Source organism: Pseudorca crassidens, chromosome 11, assembly GCF_039906515.1.
Source record: "Pseudorca crassidens isolate mPseCra1 chromosome 11, mPseCra1.hap1, whole genome shotgun sequence".
NCBI classification, from domain to species: domain Eukaryota; kingdom Metazoa; phylum Chordata; class Mammalia; order Artiodactyla; family Delphinidae; genus Pseudorca; species Pseudorca crassidens.
In genome coordinates, this window is record NC_090306.1 from 19,039,863 (window position 1) to 19,063,761 (window position 23,899).

The 23,899-nt window shown below is 35.8% G+C and overlaps 1 protein-coding gene across 7 annotated transcripts in view; it reads right to left on the reverse strand.

Moving 5' to 3' along the window:
• The window catches only part of SOX5 (SRY-box transcription factor 5), a 991,426-nt gene that overhangs the window by 323,543 nt on the left and 643,984 nt on the right, over window positions 1-23,899 (reverse strand). For 6 of the 7 annotated variants that reach the window (XM_067695917.1, XM_067695916.1, XM_067695915.1 and 3 more), the window contains one exon: window positions 17,793-18,024. In XM_067695917.1, the coding sequence (XP_067552018.1) occupies window positions 17,793-18,023 (231 nt within the window). In that variant the 5' untranslated portion in view covers window position 18,024. The remainder of the gene's footprint in view (window positions 1-17,792; window positions 18,025-23,899) is intronic. The other variant, XM_067695918.1, reaches the window with a different exon arrangement.

Consider the following 23,899-nt stretch of genomic DNA (forward strand, 5'->3'; position numbering starts at 1 on the left):
TCTTTACTGGTATAAATCGAGTAATAACACTATAAAGTGTTTTAGGTAAGGACATTTTGGAGATATTCAGGGTTATAAACATAAGTATGTAAAACTGAATAAAATATGGAGTTTTTAAAAGATGTCATCTGTGTAGTTCTCTCTGCGTGAAGCAAAAACACCATATGTAAAAAAGGGGAAAAAACATGTTTCTATCTATGTAAAACAAATAATTATAGACTCACTGAAGGGGACATAAGAGAGCAGGAAGAAGAATTTATATGATAGGAAATTAAAAGATCACACGAAACACGTTAGAAAGGTGACAAGTCAAAGTTTTATCCAATAAAACAAGGGCAGAAATATATGTACAACCATCAGGAATTAACAGCTAAAGATACACATATTTTGGTTAGGAGTATCAGTTTTAGATGTGTTAAAAGAAAGACAATAGGCCCAAAATGGAGTCACTTATGCTAAGCCTCCTGTCACCAAACTAAGAGTTAATTACAGTTTTGGGCTCTCCCAGAAATGGAATCCTAAACCAGTCAATCAGGAATCACTGTGAGGTAAGCTGCCTGTTAGACCCCTGCTGTCTCCAAAGCAAGTGACCTTGTCACAACCAAGCTGCTTTTTTGCTAGTATAACTTCCTTGTCCTACGCCTTTCTGCTTGTGAAAGTCTTTCATTTTGTACACGTCTTCAGAGTGCCCTTCTATCTGCTAGATGGGATGCTGTCTGATTCATTAATCATTGAGTAAAGGCAATGAGATCTTTAGAATTTACTCAGTGGAATTTTGTTTTTTAACGGATGCAACATGTCAGAATTCTGAGAGGTCGAGCTGTTATATTACAAAAATTCATTTGTATTGTGTCTCTTATTCATATCATATCCTTTTTACATCATCTCAAGCTACCCTTATGGGTAAACAAAAATGAGAGATGAAAGGACTAAAAAAACGATAAATACAATACTAATCAACAAAAAAACTAAATCCCCCACCGTACCTCTAAAATTCCTGAAATCAAATAGAAATTTTAAAATGTACTACAACTTAAAAATCACAACAAAAAGTAAATGATAATAAAACCATAGTAATAAACATGTACCTCATTAACTATTTCCTAAAATAACATCATTACGTAGCCTTTAGAATGCCCATGAAAGAAAACTGAAGCAATTTTAAAATATATTTTGTTCCAAAGTATTTTTGCTGTTTTGTTTTGTGTTGATGTTGCTTCCCTCTGGAGAGGGAATATTTGGAGAGAGGTATAATATATGAAGCTGCAGAAGAATGCTTTGACTTCTATCATTGATTTGAAGAGCAACTGGGCTGAGAAAATTAGAAGGGTGACAAAAAGGGAGTTCACATCAACTGAATACTCACGATAGGACAAGCACTGTGCCAGGTAATTATTTAATTTAATCATTATATCAACTCTCGTTGAATTAAGTATCATTATTTCAACATGTAGATAAGGAAAGTTGCACTCAGAATGTCTTCTCTGAACAAAGGTTTTGGAGACATTAATTCATCCATTCAACTATTTTGAGATACTGGCTGTGGGTCAGCCACTGTGCAAGACTCTAGGGATACAGTACTGAACAAGACAGACCTTTTACCCACGGGGACCATTTCTCCTTTAAATGAGTTTGGATCTCAAGTTCAAGATGAATTACATCCAAAGATAATGACAGGGCTACATGGTAAGACTACTGAACCACTTATAACGGGGAGAGAAATGTGGGTAACATTCCTCCAGGTTACTAAAAGGAAAGCATGACTATCAGGAGACCAAAAGAAGACACAGTGCTTTGTTCTGGTAATTAATATTAATTAGTCAATAGCGTACAAACTATTCAAGAACTAGAGTGTGCCAGGCATGTTTCAAGGCCACTTATGAGAATTCTATTATTTAATCCTTATGACCCCTCTATATATAGGGAAGTTCTATTATTAGCTCCAATTTCAGATGAGAAAACAAAGACACAGCGAGATGCTACAAAATAAGACAAGGTCACACACATCATAAAGTGTGGAATTATCATTGGAACCCAAGCTGTTTAAGGGAGAGTGGAGGCTCTTTACCACCGCATTCTGTATCTCATTATCTTATCAAAACACAGTTCTGACTTGGCTTACATAGATTTATATTGTAGTGGTGGCTGCAGTTGGTGAACAGCTTAACAACATTAAGCAAAAATTTAACCGCCAATGGACAATATCTGTGATAATTTAACCTGTTATAAATATTCGACTGAGGGACAGTGTCTCAGATTGAATGAATGGTCTCCTTTTTAAATAGACAAATATACCAAAAAAAAAGAAGAAGAAAAGAAAAGAAACTTTTTAATCACAAGAGCTTGAGATTTCTATTGGATTTCTCATTTCAAAAGTGGTTTTCCTTAACTTTGGGCTTTCCTGTAAGTTTCTTAAATTTATAGGAACTGAAAGCATCTGACATTTAATACAATGTACCATTTTTCTCCTAGATCAAAGAACTTAAACATTTCTTTAGGCACTTTAGCTAATAACTAACATTTACTAAGTTCCTGCTACATTCCAAGTACCAGAGTGCTTTATGTGAATTGAGTTCTTTAAATATTACAAGCACCCTCTAAACGAGATGCTATTGTAATCATCCCCATTTTACAGATGACAAAATAAGGTACAGAGAAGTTCCATAACTTGCCAAATGCCATACAGAGATCAACCAGCAGAACTTGGCATTTACCCAGTAACTTTGTCACTAGAGGCCTTCTAAACCATTATTTTATGCCAACAGCAGAGCTTTATAGCCAGAGCACAAATTAATACTAATCTTTATGTGAAAGGTTTAGCAAATAATCTTCCGAAGTTTCACATATTGCCCAACAGCCTATGTAGAACTTCGATTACACATTCTGAAATAGTTAAATCTGCTGGTCAACATAAAGCCAGCTAAAAGAAAATTTAAAAAGTTATCTCTGAGTTAAGGTAGAATAATCAAGCAACAACTGTTCCACCTACATTTCCCACAAGTATCTCTAAAGGTTTCTAAAATTATTTATTCTGAGAAACTACAAAAATGATTTTAATGTCTGTATGAGTGGAGAGGCAGTGAGCACAGATGTTGAGTTCTGAAGTCATGAATCCAAACTCTACCACTTATATATTAAGCAAATCCCTTTATCTAAGACAGCTATCTGCCTGAGAAATGGAGATAGTCACAGATGCTGAACTCACTGGGTTGATGGAATTGGCTAAGATAATAAATGTAGGGTGGTACATAGAAAACGTTGAAATATTATACATTCCTATTATTATTAATGATGAAATGCCACATTCTAAAGAGCACTGACTGTTTGAAATCTTCCATAACTGGGTCGCAAAGATCAGACTATAGACAGGCTATAAAATATCTTCACACAAGACTTTCAAAGTTGCTTATGTTCTACTGATGACCCTGGGGAGATCAGAGTCTCAGATATACAAGAAGCATGTTCTCCAACTCCTGTGTCCCTGAGTGTGCCAAGCATGCCAGACACCACCACAAGGCCTAAAGATGGATCCTGGTTACAGCCCAGCTACCTCCCCTTTTCCAAGACGCGTATTTACACGGAGGGAAGGATCCAGAAGTGGCAGGAGAGGTGGTTACTGAGCTTAGTACATTATTAAGTGCAATGCTGTTAAGCTATTGTAACTTGTTTTCTGCTACTCATTAAAATAGGTTTTGGCTCTTTACATGGTACATATTTTATATCTGCACATTATACATACTCTATATTTGTACATAATTTGTAATACAAAGCTACTTAATGGTAGCTTTGCGATTATATTCGTTTTCATATCCTACCTCCATTTAAAAATTTTTATTTACCCTTAGAATATTACTTTCTCGCTTAGTGACATCAACCAACGAGATTAACTGTTTTATCTGGAGTCAGGCTGGAGTTTTAAAAGCTAAGAAGAGACACTGAAGTAAACACTGCTTCTCTATATAATGATAACATTGTTTGCTCTGCTGCCACAGAAGCAGCCTTGACTAAATAAGACACAAAATCCAGTCACTTGTGTTCATTTACTTTATCATGTGATGTCAGTGTCACAGAGCCGGCCAAGGCTGCTCTCCTTACATTCACACCTCATCTGCTCACATGTTTCATTCCTAAAAATGGTCTATAAAAATTTTTGAAAGCATTTTGCCTTTGTACAAAGAAGATATGTAACCAAAGAGACTGATTACAATTGTCAACCTAAGTTAGCTTCACATTTATTTCTCATTTCAAATAACAAAGAACTTTCTCCCCCTATCTAGTGGAATACAGAAAAACATAAAATTTACTTTCTAGAACAAGAAATGGGGAAAATGGCACACAATGGTCAAAACTGGTAGCATACTGAAATACCATCATGAATTCAGTTTTAATGCCACCATAAATTATGGGCATCTCAGACCTCAAGGAGGAAGTGAAGAATTTAAATACACTTAAAGCTTTTGAATATACCTAATGGAGCATTAGAGTTCTAAACATTTTGAATTCATATTGTCATTTCCTTCTTTTTTTAAATTTTTTAAAACATTTTATGGAGTATAATTGCTTTACACTGGTGTGTTAGTTTCTGCTTTATAACAAAGTGACACAGCTATACATATACCTATATTCCCATATCTCCTCCCTCTGGCATCTCCCTCCTACACTCCCTATTCCACCCCTCTAGGTGGTCACAAAGCACCGAGCTGATCTCCCTGTGCTATGTGGCTGCTTCCCACTAGCTAGCTATTTTACATTTGGTAGTATTTATAAGTCCATGCCACTCTCTCACTTCATCCCAGCTTACCCTTCCCCTTCCCCGTGTCCTCAAGTACATTCTCTACATCTGCGTCTTTATTCCTGTCCTGCCCCTAGGTGCTTCACAAACTTTTTTTTTTTTTTTTTAGATTCCATATATATGTGTTAGCATACGGTATTTGTTTTTCTCTTTCTGACTTACTTCACTCTGTATGACAAACCCTAGGTCCATCCACCTCACTGCAACTACTCAATTTTGTTTCTTTTTATGGCTGAGTAATATTCCATTGTATATATATATGCCACATCTTCTTTATCCATTCATCTGTCGATGGACACTTAGGTTGCTTCCATGTCCTGGCTTTGTAAACAGAGCTGCAATGAACACTGTGGTACATGACTCTCTTTGAATTATGGTTTTCTCAGGGTATATGCCCAGTAATGGGAGAGCTGGGTCATATGGAAGTTCTAGTTTTAGTTTTTAAAGGAACCTCCATACTGTTCTCCATAGTGGCTGTATCAATTTACATTCCCACCAACAGTGCCACAGCCTTCCCTTTTCTCCACACCCTCACCAGCATTTACTGTGTGTAGATTTTTTGAAGATGGACATTCTGACTGGTGTGAGGTGATACCTCATTGTAGTTTTGATTAGCATTTCTATAATGATTAGTGATGTTGAGCATTCTTTCATGTGTTTGTTGGCAATCTGTATATATTCTTTGGAGAAATGTCTATTTAGGTCTTCTGCCCATTTTTGGACTGGTTGGTTGTTTTTTTGATACTGTGTTGCATGAGCTGGTTGTAAATTTTGGAGGTTAATCCTTTGTCAGTTGCTTCATTTGCAAATATTTTCTCCCATTCTGAGGGGTGTCTTTTCGTCTTGATTATGGTCTCCTTTGCTATGTAAAAGCTTTTAAGTTTCATTCGGTCCCATTTGTTTATTTTTGTTTTTATTTCCATTTCTCTAGGAGGTGGGTCAAAAAGGATCTTGCTGTGATTTATGTCATAGAGTGTTCTGCCTGTGTTTTCCTCTAAGAGTTTGATAGTTTCTGGCCTTACATTTAGGTCTTTAATCCATTTTGAGTTCATTTTTGTGTATGGCATTAGGGAGTGTTCTAATTTCATTCTTTTACATGTAGCTGTCCAGTTTTCCCAGCACCACTTACTGAAGAGGCTGTCTTTTTCTCCACTGTATATTCTTGCCTCCTTTATCAAAGATAAGGTGACCATATGTGTGTGGGTTTATCTCTGGGCTTTCTATCCTTTTCCATTGATCTATAATTCGGTTTTTGTGCCAGTACCATACTGTCTTGATTACTGTAGCTTTGTTAGTATAGTCTGAAGTCAGGGAGACTGATTCATCCAGCTCCATTTTTCTTTCTCAACATTGCTTTGGTTATTCGGGTTCTTTTGTGTTTCCATACAAATTGTGAATTTTTTTGTTCCAGTTCTGTGAAAAATGCCAGTGGTAGTTTGATAGGGATTGCATTGAATCTGTAGATTGCTTTGGGTACTATAGTCATTTTCACAATGTTGATTCTTCCAATCCAAGAACATTGTATATCTCTCCGTCTGTTTGTATCATCTTTAATTTCTTTCATCAGTGTCTTATAATTTTCTGCATGCAGGTCTTTTGTCTCCTTAGGTAGGTTTATTCCTAGATATTTTATTCTTTTTGTTGCAATGGTAAATGGGAGTGTTTTCTTGATTTCACTTTCAGATTTTTCATCATTAGTATATAGGAATGCCAGAGATTTCTGTGCATTAATTTTGTATCCTGCTACTTTACCAAATTCATTGATTAGCTCTAGTAGTTTTCTGGTAGCATCTTTAGGATTCTCTATGTATAGGATCATGTCACCTGCAAACAGTGACAGCTTTATTTCTTCTTTTCCGATTTGGATTCCTTTTATTTCCTTTTCTTCTCTGATTGCTGTGGCTAAAACTTCCAAAACTATGTTGAAAAAGAGTGGTGAGAGTGCACAACCTTGTCTTCTTCCTGATGTTAGTGGAAATGCTTTCAGTGTTTCACCATTGAGGATGATGTTGGCTGTGGGTTTGTCATATATGGCCTTTATTAGGTTGAGGAAAGTTCCCTCTATGCCTACTTTCTGCAGGGTTTTTATCATAAATGGGTGTTGAATTTTGTCGAAAGCTTTCTCTGCATCTATTGAGATGATCATATGGTTTTTCACCTTCAATTTTTTAATATGGTGTATCATGTTGATTGATTTGCGTATATTGAAGAATCCTTGCACTCCTGGAATAAACCCTACTTGATCATGGTGTATGAACCTTTTAATGTGCTGTTGGATTCTGTTTGCTAGTATTTTGTTGAGGATTTTTGCATCCATGTTCATCAGTGATATTGGCCTGTAGTTTCCTTTCTTTGTGACATTCTTGTCTGGTTTTGGTGTCAGGGTGATGGTGGCCTTGTAGAATGAGTTTGGGAGTGTTCCTCCCTCTGCTGTATTCTGGAAGAGTTTGAGAAGGATAGGTGTTAGCTCTTCTCTAAATGTTTGGTAGAATTCGCCTGTGAAGCCATCTGGTCCTGGGCTTTTGTTTGTTGGAAGATTTTTAATCACAGTTTCAATTTCAGTGCTTTTGATTGGTCTGTTCATATTTTCTATTACTTCCTGATTCAGTCTTGGAAGGTTGTGCATTTCTAAGAATTTGTCCATTTCTTCCAGGTTGTCCATTTTATTGGCATAGAGTTGCTTGTAGTAATCTCTCATGATCTTTTGTATTTCTGCAGTGTCAGTTGTTACTTCTCCTTTTTCTTCTAATTCTATTGATTTGAGTTTTCTCCCTTTTTTTCTTGATGAGTCTGGCTAATGGTTTATCAATTTTGTTTATCTTCTCAAAGAACCAGCTTTCAGTTTTATTGATCTTTGCTATCGTTTCCTTCATTTCTTTTTAATTTATTTCTGATCTGATCTTTATGATTTCTTTCCTTCTGCTAACTTTGGGGTTTTTTTGTTCTTCTTTCTCTAATTGCTTTAGGTGCAAGGTTAGGTTTTTTATTCGAGATGTTTCCTGTTTCTTAAGGTAGGATTGTATTGCTATAAACTTCCCTCTTAGAACTGCCTTTGCTGCATCCCATAGGTTTTGGGTCGTCGTGTCTCCATTGTCATTTCTTTCTAGGTATTTTTTTATTTCCTCTTTGATTTCATCAGTGATCACTTCGTTATTAAGTAGTGTATTGTTTAGCCTCCATGTGTTTGTATTTTTTACAGATTTTTTCCTGTAATTGATATCTAGTCTCATAGCATTGTGGTCAGAAAGGATACTTGATATGATTTCAATTTTCTTAAATTTTCCAAGACTTGATTTGTGACCCAAGATATGATCTATCCTGGAGAATGTTCTATGAGCACTTGAGAAGAAAGTGTATTCTGTTGTTTTTGGATGGAATGTCCTATAAATATCAATTAAGTCCATATTGTTTAATGTATCATTTAAAGCTTGTGTTTCCTTATTTATTTTCATTTTGGATGATCTGTTCATTCGTGAAAGTGGGGTGTTAAAGTCCCCTACTGTAACTGTGTTACTGTTGATTCCCCCTTTTATGGCTGTTAGCATTTGCCTTATGTATTGAGGTGCTCCTATGTTGGGTGCATAAATATTTACAATTGTTATATCTTCTTGGATTGATCCCTTGCTCGTTATGTAGTGTCCTTCTTTGTCTCTTTTAATAGTCTTTATTTTAAAGTCTATTTTGTCTGACATAAGAATTGGTACTCCAGCTTTCTTTTGATTTCCATTTGCATGGAATATCTTTTTCCACCCCCTCAGTTAGATTGTCATTTCTTAAAGCATCATTTCTCTTGAACGTGCTCCCCCAACTTCCTATTAGATTTTCTGTGCTATAGAATTCCTTTCTATTTTTTAGCCTATCACCCCAAAATCAAGGTATTTGTTGAAACTTTTATTTTTTTATTTATTTCATTTACTTATTTTGGCTGCGTCAGGTCTTAGTTGCAGCACGCGGGATGTTGGTTGAGGCATCTTTAGTCATGGCATGTGGACTTCTTAGTTGCCGCATGCACGTGGGATCTAGTTCCCCGACCAGGGATCGAACCTGTGTCCCATGCATTGGGAGCAGGGTCTTACCCACTGGACCACCAGGGAAGTCCCTGTTGAAACTTTTAAAAGAGAAGCTATGTGAGTCTAATTGCCAAAATATGTGAGAAAAAGAAATTGCAATGAAAGTCCAATGCTATGTTACATTTCTTTTATGACTTTACTTTCTTAAGATCCAAATTAAGTGCTAATGGCTGCGCTTTTTAAAGAGACTGCTATACAAAGATTACTTTTCCTTTTTAGTTCCAGTGGATAGTTGTATCTATCCAATACAGCCAAGAGGAAACATGGTGTAAGTATTATCTGAAATATTTCCAGGTTCCATTAGCAATTTAGTTATCGAGTCTTGTAGATTTCATTCCAATTCCTAGCATTCAGGCACCAGCACTGCACAGTTTTTATTTATTTTGGATTCTCTTAGGTAAGTGTCCTTTGCAAGTACAAAATAAGAAATGACAAACTCATTGCTATTATCACCCATATTAAGGTAATATAGTGCCACTAACATCAAAATTACTTTCTAGTTATATAAAATGATCTCCATTCCCTATTTCTCATTTTTACCAATCTCTATAAAATTTCACATTTTGGAAATAAATAGAAAGACAAAAACAATTAATTGAGTTAAAGAAAGAGTCAAGAACTGAATGAAAATAGTGACAGACACTGTCAAATAATTTAATATGAAAGCTAGTTACAGGCACACAAAGAGCACAGGCATCCGCTAAAGCACTGTGTCCCAGACATTTGGATTCACAGATAAGTACAATTTCAAAAAATAAGTTGCAAACCAATACAAGGTTCTAAGTATCTTTTGTTTGTTTGCCAAGTAAAGATATTAAAACTAAAATTATCACTACTTTATCAACACTGGATCATGAAAGAAAAGTTAAAGAATATAATCTCTGAATAAACTAAAGGAATATATCATATAGTTTTGTAAAACACTAACTATACCGTCTCTGTTTACTAAAAAATCAGTGAAAACTTTATCATAGACCAATTGATCTTTATTAATCACATACAGTAAGAGAAACCTAGCCTGACTGCAGGAAGGTTTGGCAACCACCCAAAAGGCAGTATATGTAAATTAGAAGGAAGTATGTATCAGAGCACAATGGTGTTGATTCTCCTACCCCCTCTCCCTTCCTGATAATGGCTCCATTGAGATCCACAAGAGGATCCATTAAGAATGTTTTCTGATAGAGGCAAACTGAAAGAGAGAGGAAGAAGAGGAGCAAATGAAAAGAATCAAAGGAAGAAAATGAGGTAGAACTGAAAACAAACGTTTAAGATACAGAATGAAGGTTGGTTCCCAAACTTTTGATTATTTTTAACTTCCAAATACAAATGATCATATCATGCAGGTATGAGAATAACAAATGAGATCAAGATGAACACCTATCCCTTCCACAAATTCAGGAACACTATTCAAGTATGCCTCCAGCACTGCTTCCTAGCATTCTTGCTATTTCCAGTATCCTGGCCAAGTATTCCACCATTCTTTCCACTTCATTCAAGGTGGTAACCCAGATTAAAGAACACGAATAACTAAAGTAGCTGTTTTTATTCCTATTAATATGAGGCACATATTTTACAAACTTCCCTACATTTTCCATTAAGACCTTTACAGGGCACTCTGTCTTTAGTATGTTTTCTTATTTTTTTCTTACTTAATTATTTCTTCTGGGAACAAGATATTTATGACAAAAGCAAAACAATCCACAAGTATAAAGTAAAGACTCTGCATCAACAGTAATGATCCAATGTGTATGTATTTTTTGATATCTGGGAATCTAGTAATTTTCTTATGGGAACAACTTCATATTAATATGTTTCTGATCCCCACAGATGAGATACCTTTCAACTGTGAATCTCCTTAGCACTTGTTAGCCTGTATCAGGGTTCTAATATTTTATATTACAATCTCGTGATTTCTGTGCTTATCTTACCTCCATACTACATAAAAAACTACATGAGGGAACAGCCTAGTTCTTACTCATTTCTGCATCTCTGCTGATAGGTATTCATTGTATATATTTCAGTTGGATCTTTCCGCAAGACCCCTATTAAATGAAAGCCATTAAATTCCATTAGACAAAATCTTCTTAAGCCAGCACATTTTGCCCCATTACCACAGCATTAGAAGTTCTTACTCATTCCCCTGTCACTGCATAGCACTCTGTGAAGAAGCTAACACTAGACCCTCATTAAGTGTCCTGAACTACCTCGCAATTCCCTCATAGCGCTTTTTTTTTTTTTCATGTGAGAGTACGTTCATTAATTTCTCAAGGCTTAGTTAGCTTCAAACTCAAAATAGTACTTCAAATACTGTGGACATCATATGAATCAAGGTTTTATGGCAACAGGACAAAACCAGATCTATTGCACAACTTAATCCAGTGGCTTTGATGGACCCCAAACGATTGTTCTTCACATGTCCTCATTCCTTCTAGCCCCGGGGGTAATTTTCAGAAACAATGCAAGTGTAAAGATTGAACCACTTACATTCAAACGCAAGCCTAGGGTTTTATCTAGATAAACAGGTGTGGTATTTTCTGACAACATTTACAGAATAATGTTTGTAACAATGTAATTTCATTGTATGATAAACATCAATTTAGCATAAAAAACAAATTCAAACTTGTCACCATTTTCACCTTGTTTCAATTGAATTGGCCTTGTTCAGATAAGCAAGCCTATCTCTTACAAAAACAACAGTTTATAGATCAAGTGTGTGAAATTGGGTATGTGTGTGTGTAGAATTATACTGCCTACTCTCATAATTTTATACTGCCACACTGCACATATGGTTTCCAAGCTTACTTTATCTGAATCTTTCTGAATCTATTCTCCATGCTATTAAACTGAGCACATTCCACATCATTCAAAAGTAATTACATTTTTGTCTAGAGTGTAGGAGAATGCTCTTTCTAAACAATGAAATTCTCATTATTAGAACTGGCACAATAACCGTACTCGTGTTAACAACAGTATGCATTATACCATCACAATAACTTAGGCTAAGTTTGATGTACAAAGGTAACCAGAAATTTAAGAGCTTATAAAAACCACCATATAAAAATAGGAATCTTTACCATACTATAATTAAGGTCCTATTCTGTGACTTATTTTTAAATAACACATGCAGTTTTCTCTTCTCCTTCTTAAGTTTTCTGAACAGTACTTCACACATAAAATTACCCTAGTCAAACATCGAAAATGCATTACTAACAACTGTCAGATTGTAAGCAAAATTTATATAAAGGTTATTTCAAGACACAGCTATCATATAGCAATTAAAATTATATTGGGTAAATAAAGAATCCTAGGAGTTGACAGTGAGCCTGAGCAAGTAAAAGCCTCTCTCTGTCGTGTGCGCTGAATGAATTCTTGTCAGGGTTTAAGTGTTTAAGGTTGCATTTCATACACTGGAACCTTGCTATAATTTTATACTTGGTTCTCAGTTATATGTCCAGCTTCTATAGAAGATCAACTTAAAAAGACACCTTTTTCTCCTTCTGCTGGACTTTACAAAGAAACTGACTCACATTGAATGCTGCTTTATGATAACTATTGACCCTGTAGTGTTTAAACACATTAACATTAAGATACATCAACTTATTAAACCTAATCAATACATCATAGACCCAGAGTTCTTTAACAATTCCAGGAAAATCTTATCAATATAAGCAGTAATTGAGATAATAGAATATATTATAGCATCACATTTCCAAATCCACTGGATCTTTAAATGCTAAAAAAGTATCTGCAAACATAGTATTTATTTCATTTGAAATTCAGCTGTCTGTAGAGAGAACAACCCAAGTTATTTTTTAATATTGTATTCTTAAAATAAATAACTGTATGCTTTAAGAATCAATCTTGGGAAGCAGCCACTCTTCGGTTATACAAAACTGTTCACTCAACTCAAGAGGAACTTAAATCAAAAGAGAGTTTGGTTGAGATAAAAGAAAACATTTTATGGGGGAAAAAAATAAAACTGATTATTCAGTAACCACAGGTGGTCAAGACTTTCATTTCACATCACATTTGACACTAGAACAACCATCTAACCAGCAGAAGTAGCATGCAGCCAGACACAATGAGCACCAGCATGGCTACCGTAGAGTCCCCTGGCTGCCTCTCATGCTGCTACTTGATTTCTCTTCAGACTTACTCTGTTTCCTTCTGGTGCTCATAAATAATCACATTGACTGACGTGAGGAAATGTTCTGGATAGTCTTCTGCATCATGAAATAAATCCATCTATATCAGAACTATCATTAAAGATGAGCCAGGGGGCTTCCCTGGTGGCTCAGTGGTTGAGAGTCTGCCTGCTGATGCAGGGGACACGGGTTCGTGTCCCGGTCCAGGAAGACCCCACATGCCGCGGAGCGGCTGGGCCCGTGAGCCACGGCCGCTGAGCCTGCGCGTCCGGAGCCTGTGCTCCGCAACGGGAGAGGCCACAACAGTGAGAGGCCCGCGTACAGCAAAAAAAAAAAAAAAAAAAAAAGAGCCAGAAGAGCCAGAAATTATAGTGTCTCTTGCTTGTCTCTGAAACTCTGAAGTGACAGCCTCCAAACTCCTGTTAAAAAAAGAGGCAGAGGGGACAAGAAGGGTAGATTTGCCCTTCATAAACATAAAGCCCAGGACTGCATTTCCACTCAGGTCATAACCAGACTTGCCAACCTTGCCTTTTAGCTTTCTGAAGATTATATGGGAAGCAAATGTTGCTATCAATTGCTTGGCAAAATTATGAGAGCTTCAGAGAAGGCCCAACAGAAACAGTCTTTTTCATGTTTATAATTATGTGTCTCAATCTTATATTGATTAGAAATCTGACAGTATTTTATAATTATGACATTATTATAATTACATATATAATAGTTATATAATATATATAACTATATATGTTATAATTATAATTATCTGACAGTATTTATATGTGTATAATCTGCTTATGAAAGTTCATCTATAGTGCCTTCTGAACAGTGAGTATAGAAGGAACAGAAGGACTTGTAGTATTTACACCAGTTACAACTGTTTGGGGAGTTACTCTTAGTTAGCCACTTAGGTTATTTCTCCAAAATATTAAGGTAAAAAATACGACTTCAGAAAGGAAGAACTATGTCTTTATCTGACCCAATTCCAAACCTTAACACTTGCATACGCTGAATATGAACATAGGACCCTAATTCCCCAAAATCTTTATATGGCAACAGTCATGAGGTGTACAGAACGTCTATCTCAGGAAATATTTTCTAACCTAAATTTTATACTGAAAGCATTTCTCTATAACTTCAAGTCAGCATTAAAGGGATTTCTCAAAAGTTTTACTTTGTCTCTAAACTACGTGGGCAATACAAAATGTAGACCTCTCAACACCTCTCTTTGGAGTATGAATGTCACACATAAACCAGCAATGAAATCTGGAAAGCTGTTTTTTTTCCCATAAATTGAACTCTATGATATAAAAACCATGAAATATTCTCTCTGTTTTCAAAGATATTGAATAGGAAAACAAATAAAGAATGTATTTTACTATTGAAAATAAAAGGACTTGTTATGTGAATACGACAATGGCCTAGTATCCAGAAAAAAATACAAAGAATGTGTTGAATAACAATTCTGTGAATGTATTCAATCATTTTGATAAATGGGTAAAATATATCTTAATCAGCTTAATAGCTGAATATATCATGACTATTGTAACATACTTTCTGCACAGTAGTAGATTCTACTTTAGTTCTAAAATTTCTAGAAAATCAGCATATTCACCATGAATAACATCTTAACAACTTTGTTCAAAACATATTTCCTACTTAATCATCCATATAAACTCTGCCCTTTAATCAGTACTCATAAATTAAGTATCTATTATATGCTAGGTATCAGAACTACAAATGTGTATGTGCGTGTGCATGACTGTGCCTTCAAGGAGAAATACAGTGCAGAAAGCCAGACATGTAAACACACAAATTATAATACAGACCACGAGAAAAGACATAAACAAGTACCATGGATAAAAGAATAATGCAGCAACCATTCTGCCTTGGGAAGTCAGTGACAGCATCTAAAAAGAAGCAATTTTGAACTCAGTCTCGTGGTAGAAACACAATTCACCAGGACTGTAAAATATGAAAAAGAGTTTTCCAGCTAGAAAGAATATGTATGTGTCATTTGAGGCCACCTGGTATGTTTATGAACATATATGAAAATCTTTGCATGACTGAAGCACTGGGTCTATGGCGGGATGTGGCCAAAGAGGAGACAAAAGCCATATTTTGGCGCTGGTCTATATAGAGTTTCATGCTAAGATAGTTTTAGACTAAACCCTGTAGGCAACAAGGACATACACTAGTTTCCAAAGCGGGATAAATAATCCAACTCTTTTCTCAGGGAAATAAGTCTAGTGGAAGTTGAAAGGAAGACTGGAAAGAGGAGAGGCTGGAAGTTTGAGATCATAGAGGAGACTCTTCAACTGTTAGAGATGAAAAGCTGGTGGAATCAAGAAACTTTTGAGGCAGAAACAAATTTAGAAATCAATTAGATATATAGTAAGAGAAAATATCAGCGCTGATGTCACTAAAACTAAGTTAAATCATTTGTATCCCAAGTGTATTAACTTCAGAAACAGTAGATCTCAGTCTTTTTTGAGCTACAGATTTACTTGAGAATCTGGTGAAAACCAAAACCCTACTCACATGTGTGCACATACAGAATTCTCCAGTCATCTTCAGGAGATCCACAGACCAGAGTTAAGAACTTCTCTCCTAGATAAAGCTGCTTGAGGAAAGGAGTTGTGCCTTATGCAAATCTATTTCCATAGTGCACAACAAAAAACTTGGTACAAAGTAGGCAGTTCATACGTTTCATTTAGTTAAACTGAATTCTCCATTACAAACCGAATGATTTCATTTCCACTAACACCCTGCATCACAGCATCCACTCATGCCAACTATAGTATGTAATTTAATATACTTTTCTCATACCCATCCTTGAGTATTTAAGATAATTGCTCCTTTATCTTTCTGGTATTCTTCTAGTAATAATTATTTATATTCACTCCTTTAAATGTGTGTGTTTCTGTTTATAACAGTAGTACAGGAAAACCAAACCAAGAAGCACTCTTCATAGGGTACTCCCTGAAAGAAGGCAACGGTCGAAATATTGAGAGGGAAAAAGCATGAGAACTGATGCAATGTCAAACGGGGAATGCGACCTCTCTACCCTGTTGAGCTGCATACTACCATTTTCCCCCTTTCTTTTCCTAGTTTAACCTTTGTGAGAGGAGGCGAAGAAGTTGTATCACTGCACGTAACTAACATGAATTCACAGTAGAGGGAAAAAAAGGAGGAATTATGGATTTAATTTACCAAATAAGAGATGATCAGAAAAATTAAATATGTGTGTACTCTTGTGAAGAGCTTATAATGTTTATAAGCATGGAATCCAAAGCCAGACTGCCTGGGTAAACCCTGGTTCTCCCACTTACTAGCTGTGATCTGGAGCAAACTATCTAACCTCACTGTGCCTCAGTTTCCTCCTCATCTGTAAAGTGGGATTAATGATAACACTTCATTGAATTATTGTGAAGGTTAAACGAGTAATATATGTCACGTGCTTGAAACAACACATCTGTAAAAGCGCTATATAAGTGTTAGTGAAAACATTATTTTCGGTAAGAAAATTTTGGCGCACAGTCAAAAATACCCAGAGAAATTCTGACCTATGAGGCTTAAAATGTTGAATGGCAGTAGTTAAATCTAACGTAAATTATCAAAGAACAGTGTTTATTTCCCAGATATTAGAAGATAATCTGATTCTTCTTGCTGATTTAATTCCACATTGCATATGTAATGCAATGACATACACAAGTGGGCATATTTCAGGACCGAACATGTTTATGATGTGTAATAATTTCCTAGAGAAGGCCAAAAAAACAAACAAAACAAAAAAAACAAAGGATTTAACAGAATCAGAGCTGTTCTTAAAGGTATGAGGATGTGTGATGAAATATTTTTGTTGGTGTGATCTGGTTCAAATTAACAGCACTGACCTCCTTGAAGTAGAAGGGCCACAAAAAATGTGACATCCACCCAAGAAGCCATGTTGAAAAGGCGAGGGTGGCTTTACGGGCACCTAAGTGCCCTGCTACCTTGCTGGCATGCTGATTCTATGCATTTAAGTTCCAAAGAAGAACCTAAAGGCCTCATTTATTTGTTTGTGTGTCTACTGTTTAAGGTTCATCCAAAGATGCTATGCTGCCTTCTTCCCTCTCATCCATGAAACCACAGCTTCATAATCCTCTGCAGTGATCCAGACCCCAGGATGAAGGGCCAGATAAATTATCCTGAGCTCCAAATTCTAGAATAGGAGGTACCAGGGAATTACTGAATTATCAGAGCAACAGAGTGAATGAGACTGAGTTAAAAATTAGCGCAGTAACATTAGAAAAGTATTGTCTCTTTGAAACATATTCTTCTGTAATATTCCCAGTACTGTAAGAAACACTGGAATCCAATCTGGGCAAAGCAAAAATTGAAAAAGCACTGATTTATCATGGTGGAAATGTTCAAACTATGTTGCAGCTTTATCTGGAAAAATATTTTCCTAGAAATATTATGATACCTAACTTTCATGAGGACTAATTTTAAATGTGTTACTTTAACATTATTCTTATATTATGTTTTTCCCCTAATTAAGTTGGGAGTGCCTCAAAAGCAGAATTCTTGAAAAACAAAATCAAAACAAAACAAAACAAAAATAGCCTATTTATACTCCCTACTGGAATCAATTTACTTGTTACGAATTTTAAGATGTTAGGAGTGAATCTTGTGTATGGCTATTAAGTAGATGATAATTACAAAGCCTAGGACTGAAGCTAAACTACTAGAGGAGTAGACTGGTCACAAAGTGAGTGTAGGCACAATAGACCATGAGAAACCTACCATTGTATTGTGCTGAGAAGTGGGAGTCCTATGGCCACAAGTCTCTTGCGTCAGCAGAGAAACTGGCTGAAATTCCTCAGAGTGAGGCTTGTTGGGAAAACTCACATGCAAGGGAAGGTGAAAGGCTGGGAGCCCGTCACTCTCCTCTTCTTCCACTTTCTGTCTGCTTGTCACCATGGCTACCTCTCCATCTGCTTCCCCATACGGAGAGGCTGGTCGCTTGGAAGACATCCTGGAAGGAACAAAAGAGGAGAAAATAATGAAACCTCCACATAAATCCTTAATGCCGTTATTGTGTGGTTAGGGGCCATTGTAACAGAAATGCCTTTTTGTGCTGGCAGAGAGCAGGAAACCATCCAAATACCACTGCAAAGCACACGCAATCAGAAACAATGGCCAAGCAGGTAGCAACAGAACAGTGCTTGTTTGTTGTAAGAATAATACACTAATATAGCACTCTCTTGTATTCTGGCTTCTTAAACAAGAGAATTCACCTAAGAACACTGCATAATGAAAGACTGTTCCATTTTAAAGGAAAGAAAAATACCCATCTCATTTTACACTTTGATAGACCTTATTGAAGACAGGACATCTATGAATAGCAAATACTGTTGGCAGTTAAAAGAAGAGAAATAACTAAAATTTCTTTCATCAAAAAATAAAGTAAATGGATGGTTGCCATTATAATGATTTGCATTTTATTAAAAGTAAGATTATTATAAAATGTAGAAATATTTGTTATCAGCAAACCTCAGATCACAAAACAAAAAGTTTGATGTTTGTTTAAAGCTTATTAAGAACTGAATAAATTTTACAATCACTGTTAATTCTGAAACATTTGAGGATTTTTCTCTCTCACCTCCCCATCACCCAATTTTGGCATTTAGTTCTAATATAAAATTTGCAAGTAGTAAAAAAGGTAAGAATATAAAACTATTTCAGTTTTACTTCCACAGTTCCATGAAATATTTAGATGTGGATTCTCAGATTTATTTATTCCTTAGAATACCTAAGTAAAAGAAAAAAATCAAATAAGGAAGTTTTGTTTTGATGAGCTAATGCCTATAGGACAATGCACTTAGATAACTGAACAAAAATTAAATATTTTTTTGTACTTGAGTCTGGTTGAGAATGTTATCAGAGGTTAAAAAATAAGTGGCAAATATTTTTAGTTAAACATAAGAAATCCTTTTCTTTTCATTAAAAGTTTTACATAGAAGCAGTACAGAGTTAAAATTTTTTATTAAAAAAAAAAAAAAAACCTCTCTTGGATTTACAACTTGACCTGAACTTGAAAAAGCCCTAATTTTTGTTCAACAAACAAAGAGTGTTTACAGAATCATCCATTCGTACCCTAGACCAGTGGAATAGGAGGCAGGAAAGTTAACTGCCACATCGCTTCCTTCATATATATCACTGATTTTTAAACTTAAAATGTACTACCAGAAAAGGGGCCTCTAATCACCATTGAATAATACTGTTCTTAGTGTTAGACGTTTAAAAAGAAAAGTGTATTCAAGGGCTGAATATATTCTATGAAGATATAATAGCACAGTAGAAAGAAATAAAGGGAATTAAAATACTGATTCTGCTACTTACTACATGTGAGACTTACTTTAATCTCTATTTCAATTTACTCACCTTTAAAGTGAGATGTCATATCTACTTGTAATACTTTTTTGAGAAGGAACTGTTTCCATATGAAAAGTGACTTGTAGAGCACTTTGCTAAGAGTAGACACTCAGTAAACAATAGCTGGTGTTTATTTTACAAAATTTAAAACTACGTGTGACCCACCCCCCTCAAAAACAGAGAAGACAAAAAAAACCTCCAAAATAACAATGCAGATTGCCTTCTAAGACTTAAAACTGTAAAATCAACATGAAATACACAGTCTCCCAACAGAGAAATGCTCCCTGGCCAGTCATACTTGACAGTAAACTGATCAAATGTATTAGCAAGTGTTAAAGAAAAAATGTTAATAGCAGGGGTCTTGATCAGCTGAATAACAGAGGAAAAGGAGGAAATGATAGTGGTTACCATGTAAGCACTGTTTAAAGGAGAAGCAGACTGGGCCAGCACATTTCAGGTATCTTTAGTTCTGATCTCATTACCAAGGTTTACTCCAAGTATACTCTAAGTATGTAGAAGGAGTAAGGGGCTGGACTTAACAGACTTAGAAAAGTCTTAGTCTTGTTGGCGACACCATATCTATCACCAAATTGATAGATTAAACTATACATAGTAACTCTTAACACTAGAGAGATTTAACTACCACTGTTTTGTTTCCACGCTCTCCAAGTGAACCTCTGATTCCCGTAAAGAGAATGGAGTAACAGAACAGACTTAAAATACGTAAGGTCTTTGAGAAGTGATCTATCAGATTAAATCAATAAAGAGACTTTTAATTATTTCTTGGTTTCACATGAAGCTTGACTACAAGGAGATCATTCATTTATTACATAAACCATAGTATTTAGGGTCTGTGTGGGCATTACTATTCTTGCTGGAATTAACAGTCTGGTGTTTTGGAGCCTACCTCAGTCTTACGTATAATCAGTCTCTTAACGGTCTGAAAATTCCAGGCTATTATCCAGAGTCAGTTTCTGGGTTATCAAAGCAGAAAGCTAGATTAGCTGGCTTTTCCTAAGTTAATACAATTCTATGACTTTCAGAAAGCATGACCTTTTTGCTGACTTCTATTTCATTAACATCATTATTAATAATGATTATGAAAATTAAATGTCTAAAAGTCTAAAAGACATAAGGTATATAAGGTAGATAGTTAAGATATTGCTATTCTCAAGACTTCTAGTTCTTTCAATATCTAAATTATCTTTATATCCAACTGGATATACAGTCTCTCCATTTACATATCACTCTATGGAGAAAAAAGTATAAGGTCTAAAACACCATGAAGGAGGCATGGTGCCAAAAGGCAAATTGATCCTAAAATATTATATATTTCATCTTTATTTCAACTCCATTTTCAGAGACTTATAGAATGCTCTTAAATGTGTTGGACTTAAGAGTATTTTTATGCAGTTCAGGTAAAAGATTTCTTAAAGATTTTTTAAATTATTAGAATAAAAATGACTGTGGTTACAGTTCAGTAATAGGCTAGAAAATGAGGAAAAAGTAAAATACGTAAATTATGTAAAGAGCTATCAATCTGTTGGCTACATCATCCATGTTTAGTCTACCAAAGTTTGTCTACCAAAGGGTTTCATTTTGGATAGAAGAAAGTCTCAATTTAAAAAAAAGCATTAAGGAGGCACTGAGAATTTCCATGCATTGTCTGTGTGGGATATGTAGGGTTCCAATACCTGCAGCTTCCACTACACGTCTGTGCTACAGTCCAAGGACACCTTAGAACAACTTGAGTATCTAGGCTGAGCTATGCTCTTCTGTATTCATTCAGAGATGATTTTTGTCATTCCTGTGGTAGGTGCTAGACCTACCAACGAACAAAACTCAGACTTCAAAGAACCTGACATGAGACTGACAGATACAATCTAGCGTGAAACTAACTTCTGGAGTTAGTTTATAACTCTCACTACTATAGTTTATAATAGTAGTCTTTAACTCACTTTTTTGTGTGTGGACAAGAAAATCTTCTTGAAAGAACTGATGTCTAATTCCAGGACCAAAGGGAATCTTTAAATCATCAACAACCCTTTACTCACTACCTACTATGTGCAAGACTATTCTCTAATGGGAATAAAAAAGTGTAATTCAGGGTCTCTGCTTTAAAAGCTTATGAATGGGACTTCCCTGGTAGCGCAGTGGTTAAGAATCCACCTGCCAATGCAGGGGACATGGGTTTGAGCCCTGGTCCGGAAAGATCCCACATGCCGCAGAGCAACTAAGCCCGTGCGCCACAATTACTGAGCCTGCGTGCCTAGAGCCCGTGCTCCACAACAAGAGAAGCCACCGCAGTGAGAAGCATGCTCATCGCAAGAAGAGTAGCCCCAGCTAGCCGCAACTAGAGAAAGCCCACGCTCAGCAACGAAGACCCAATGAAGCCAAAAAAATAATAAAATAAAATAAAAAGCTTATGAACTGTTTGTGAAAATTTTAAATAAAACGAGAAATAATGATGAAAGACAGTTCAGGTTAAGGGCCAAATGACATTATAATTAAGCACCCGAGGGCTTCATGAAGGCCAAAGGATTGTGAAATGCTTCAGGGAATCACTGAACAGTTGGATTTTGAGGGAAAAGAAGGACAAACAGAAACCTTGGGATAAAATGGAGATGGAACCTTACGTAGGAAGTCATGATAAAAGAAAAGATGCAGAGATGGTTTTAGGATGTATAATATAAATTTAAGTTTCAAGCTTACTTAGGAAAAGGGGAGACACAGGAATATAGACTAAATCCCATTTCTAGTCTATAACATTCCTGGAGTTGCTGAGTTACATGAATGTGATAAGAAAGAGACTCCCTTGTAAGGGGCAACTTGGTCTTACAAGGAGTCACTTTTCCTTCAGCTGTCCCTGTAGAAATCTGCACAATCAGGCTACTCTAGTCCATACGTGAAAGTAATTTTAAAACTACTGGAGTCCTTTGCTATTGGCTAAAGGCTATGCAAATAGGATGTCCCCAACTGTATTCAGATATATGTAGCAAACTTAGGGGTAGAGTAAATAAAAGACGTAATAAGACTGCAACAGAAATCTAAACCAGTGGTTTTCAACTTTGAATACACATTGGAACTATACGGAGAGGTTTAAAAAAATACTGCTGCCTGGGTCCCACTGCCAGACATTTTGATGTTATTGGTTTCAGAATGCACACAGGGTATCAGAAATTTTTAAAGCTTCCAGGTGATTCTAATGCACAGTTAAGGTTGCAGACCCACTGTGCTAGTCAGAATAATGCCTCTCACCGAAGATGTCCAAATCCTAATCCCTGAAACCTGTGAATATGTTTCCTTATAAGGCAAAGGGACTTTGCAGCTATGATTAAGTTAAGGATCTTGGGATAAGGAGACGATCCTGGATATTCTGGGTGGACCAAAAGTAATCACAAAGATCCTTATAAGGGTGGGAGGCAGGAGGATCAGAGTGAGAGAGAGAGAGATTGGAAGATACCATGTGGCTGGCTTTGAAAATGGATGATGCGGTCGTGAGCCTCTTAGGAGGTAGAAAAGGTAATGAAACAAACTCCCCCCTAGAGCCTCTAGAAAGAATGAGCTTTGCCAACACCTTGAATGTAAGACTTCTAACCTCTAGAACTGTTAAGTGAAAACATCTGTATTGTTTAATGCACTAGACTTGTGATGATTTGTTACAACAGCAACAGGAGACTAATTCACCACTAACTTAAATATATTTCTTTCATACTTGGTATTTTCTCAATCTGAAGTCCTCCTACCCCATATATACACTTTCTTGTTCCCTCACTTCATTTAGTTTTCTGTTCCAACATCCTTTCTCAGCCTTTATCACCTGACATATTTAATTATTTTATTTCTTTGTTTATCTGTCTCTCCCACTATGAGATCCAGGAGGGCAGACTTTAGTTTTGTCCACCAGCTACTTACCCAGGACTTATAATCCTTTCTGAAAATAGTAGTCTTTCGATCAGTATGTGTTTAATGAAAGCTACTAATTAAAACCAGCAACTCTCTTACTATTCTCTAACTGTAGATAGTTGTAAGATCTACTCTTACAGGACAAGTATGCTTAGAAAATGCTTTAATATTGTCAGAAAAAACAGGAAATCCAGCTCAGTGATAACACTATATTTCTTTTCAATAATTTCTATGTAAAGGAATTGGTAAACCTTGTTTAATCAGGTTTCTTAAGTACTTGTAAAAAAAATCCTACAGTTCTTTTTAAAATGTAATAAGTAAAAGACTATAAAAGTGAAGTAACTTTATAAAAACTGTTACAGAGTTAATTATTAATAGGTCTATTATTGAGGAATCATCTACTTACTGCCTTAAACTTAACTCTTGTCTGCTCAGGATATTTTCTTTGCTGCAATTATTCTGGAAAATGACAACATGGACAAGGTCAAAGAAATGTGTATGAGGAACAAGCACAAAATGGAAGACTTAGAATGGGAACTGCTTTCTGTATATAATAGTTACCCTTTAAA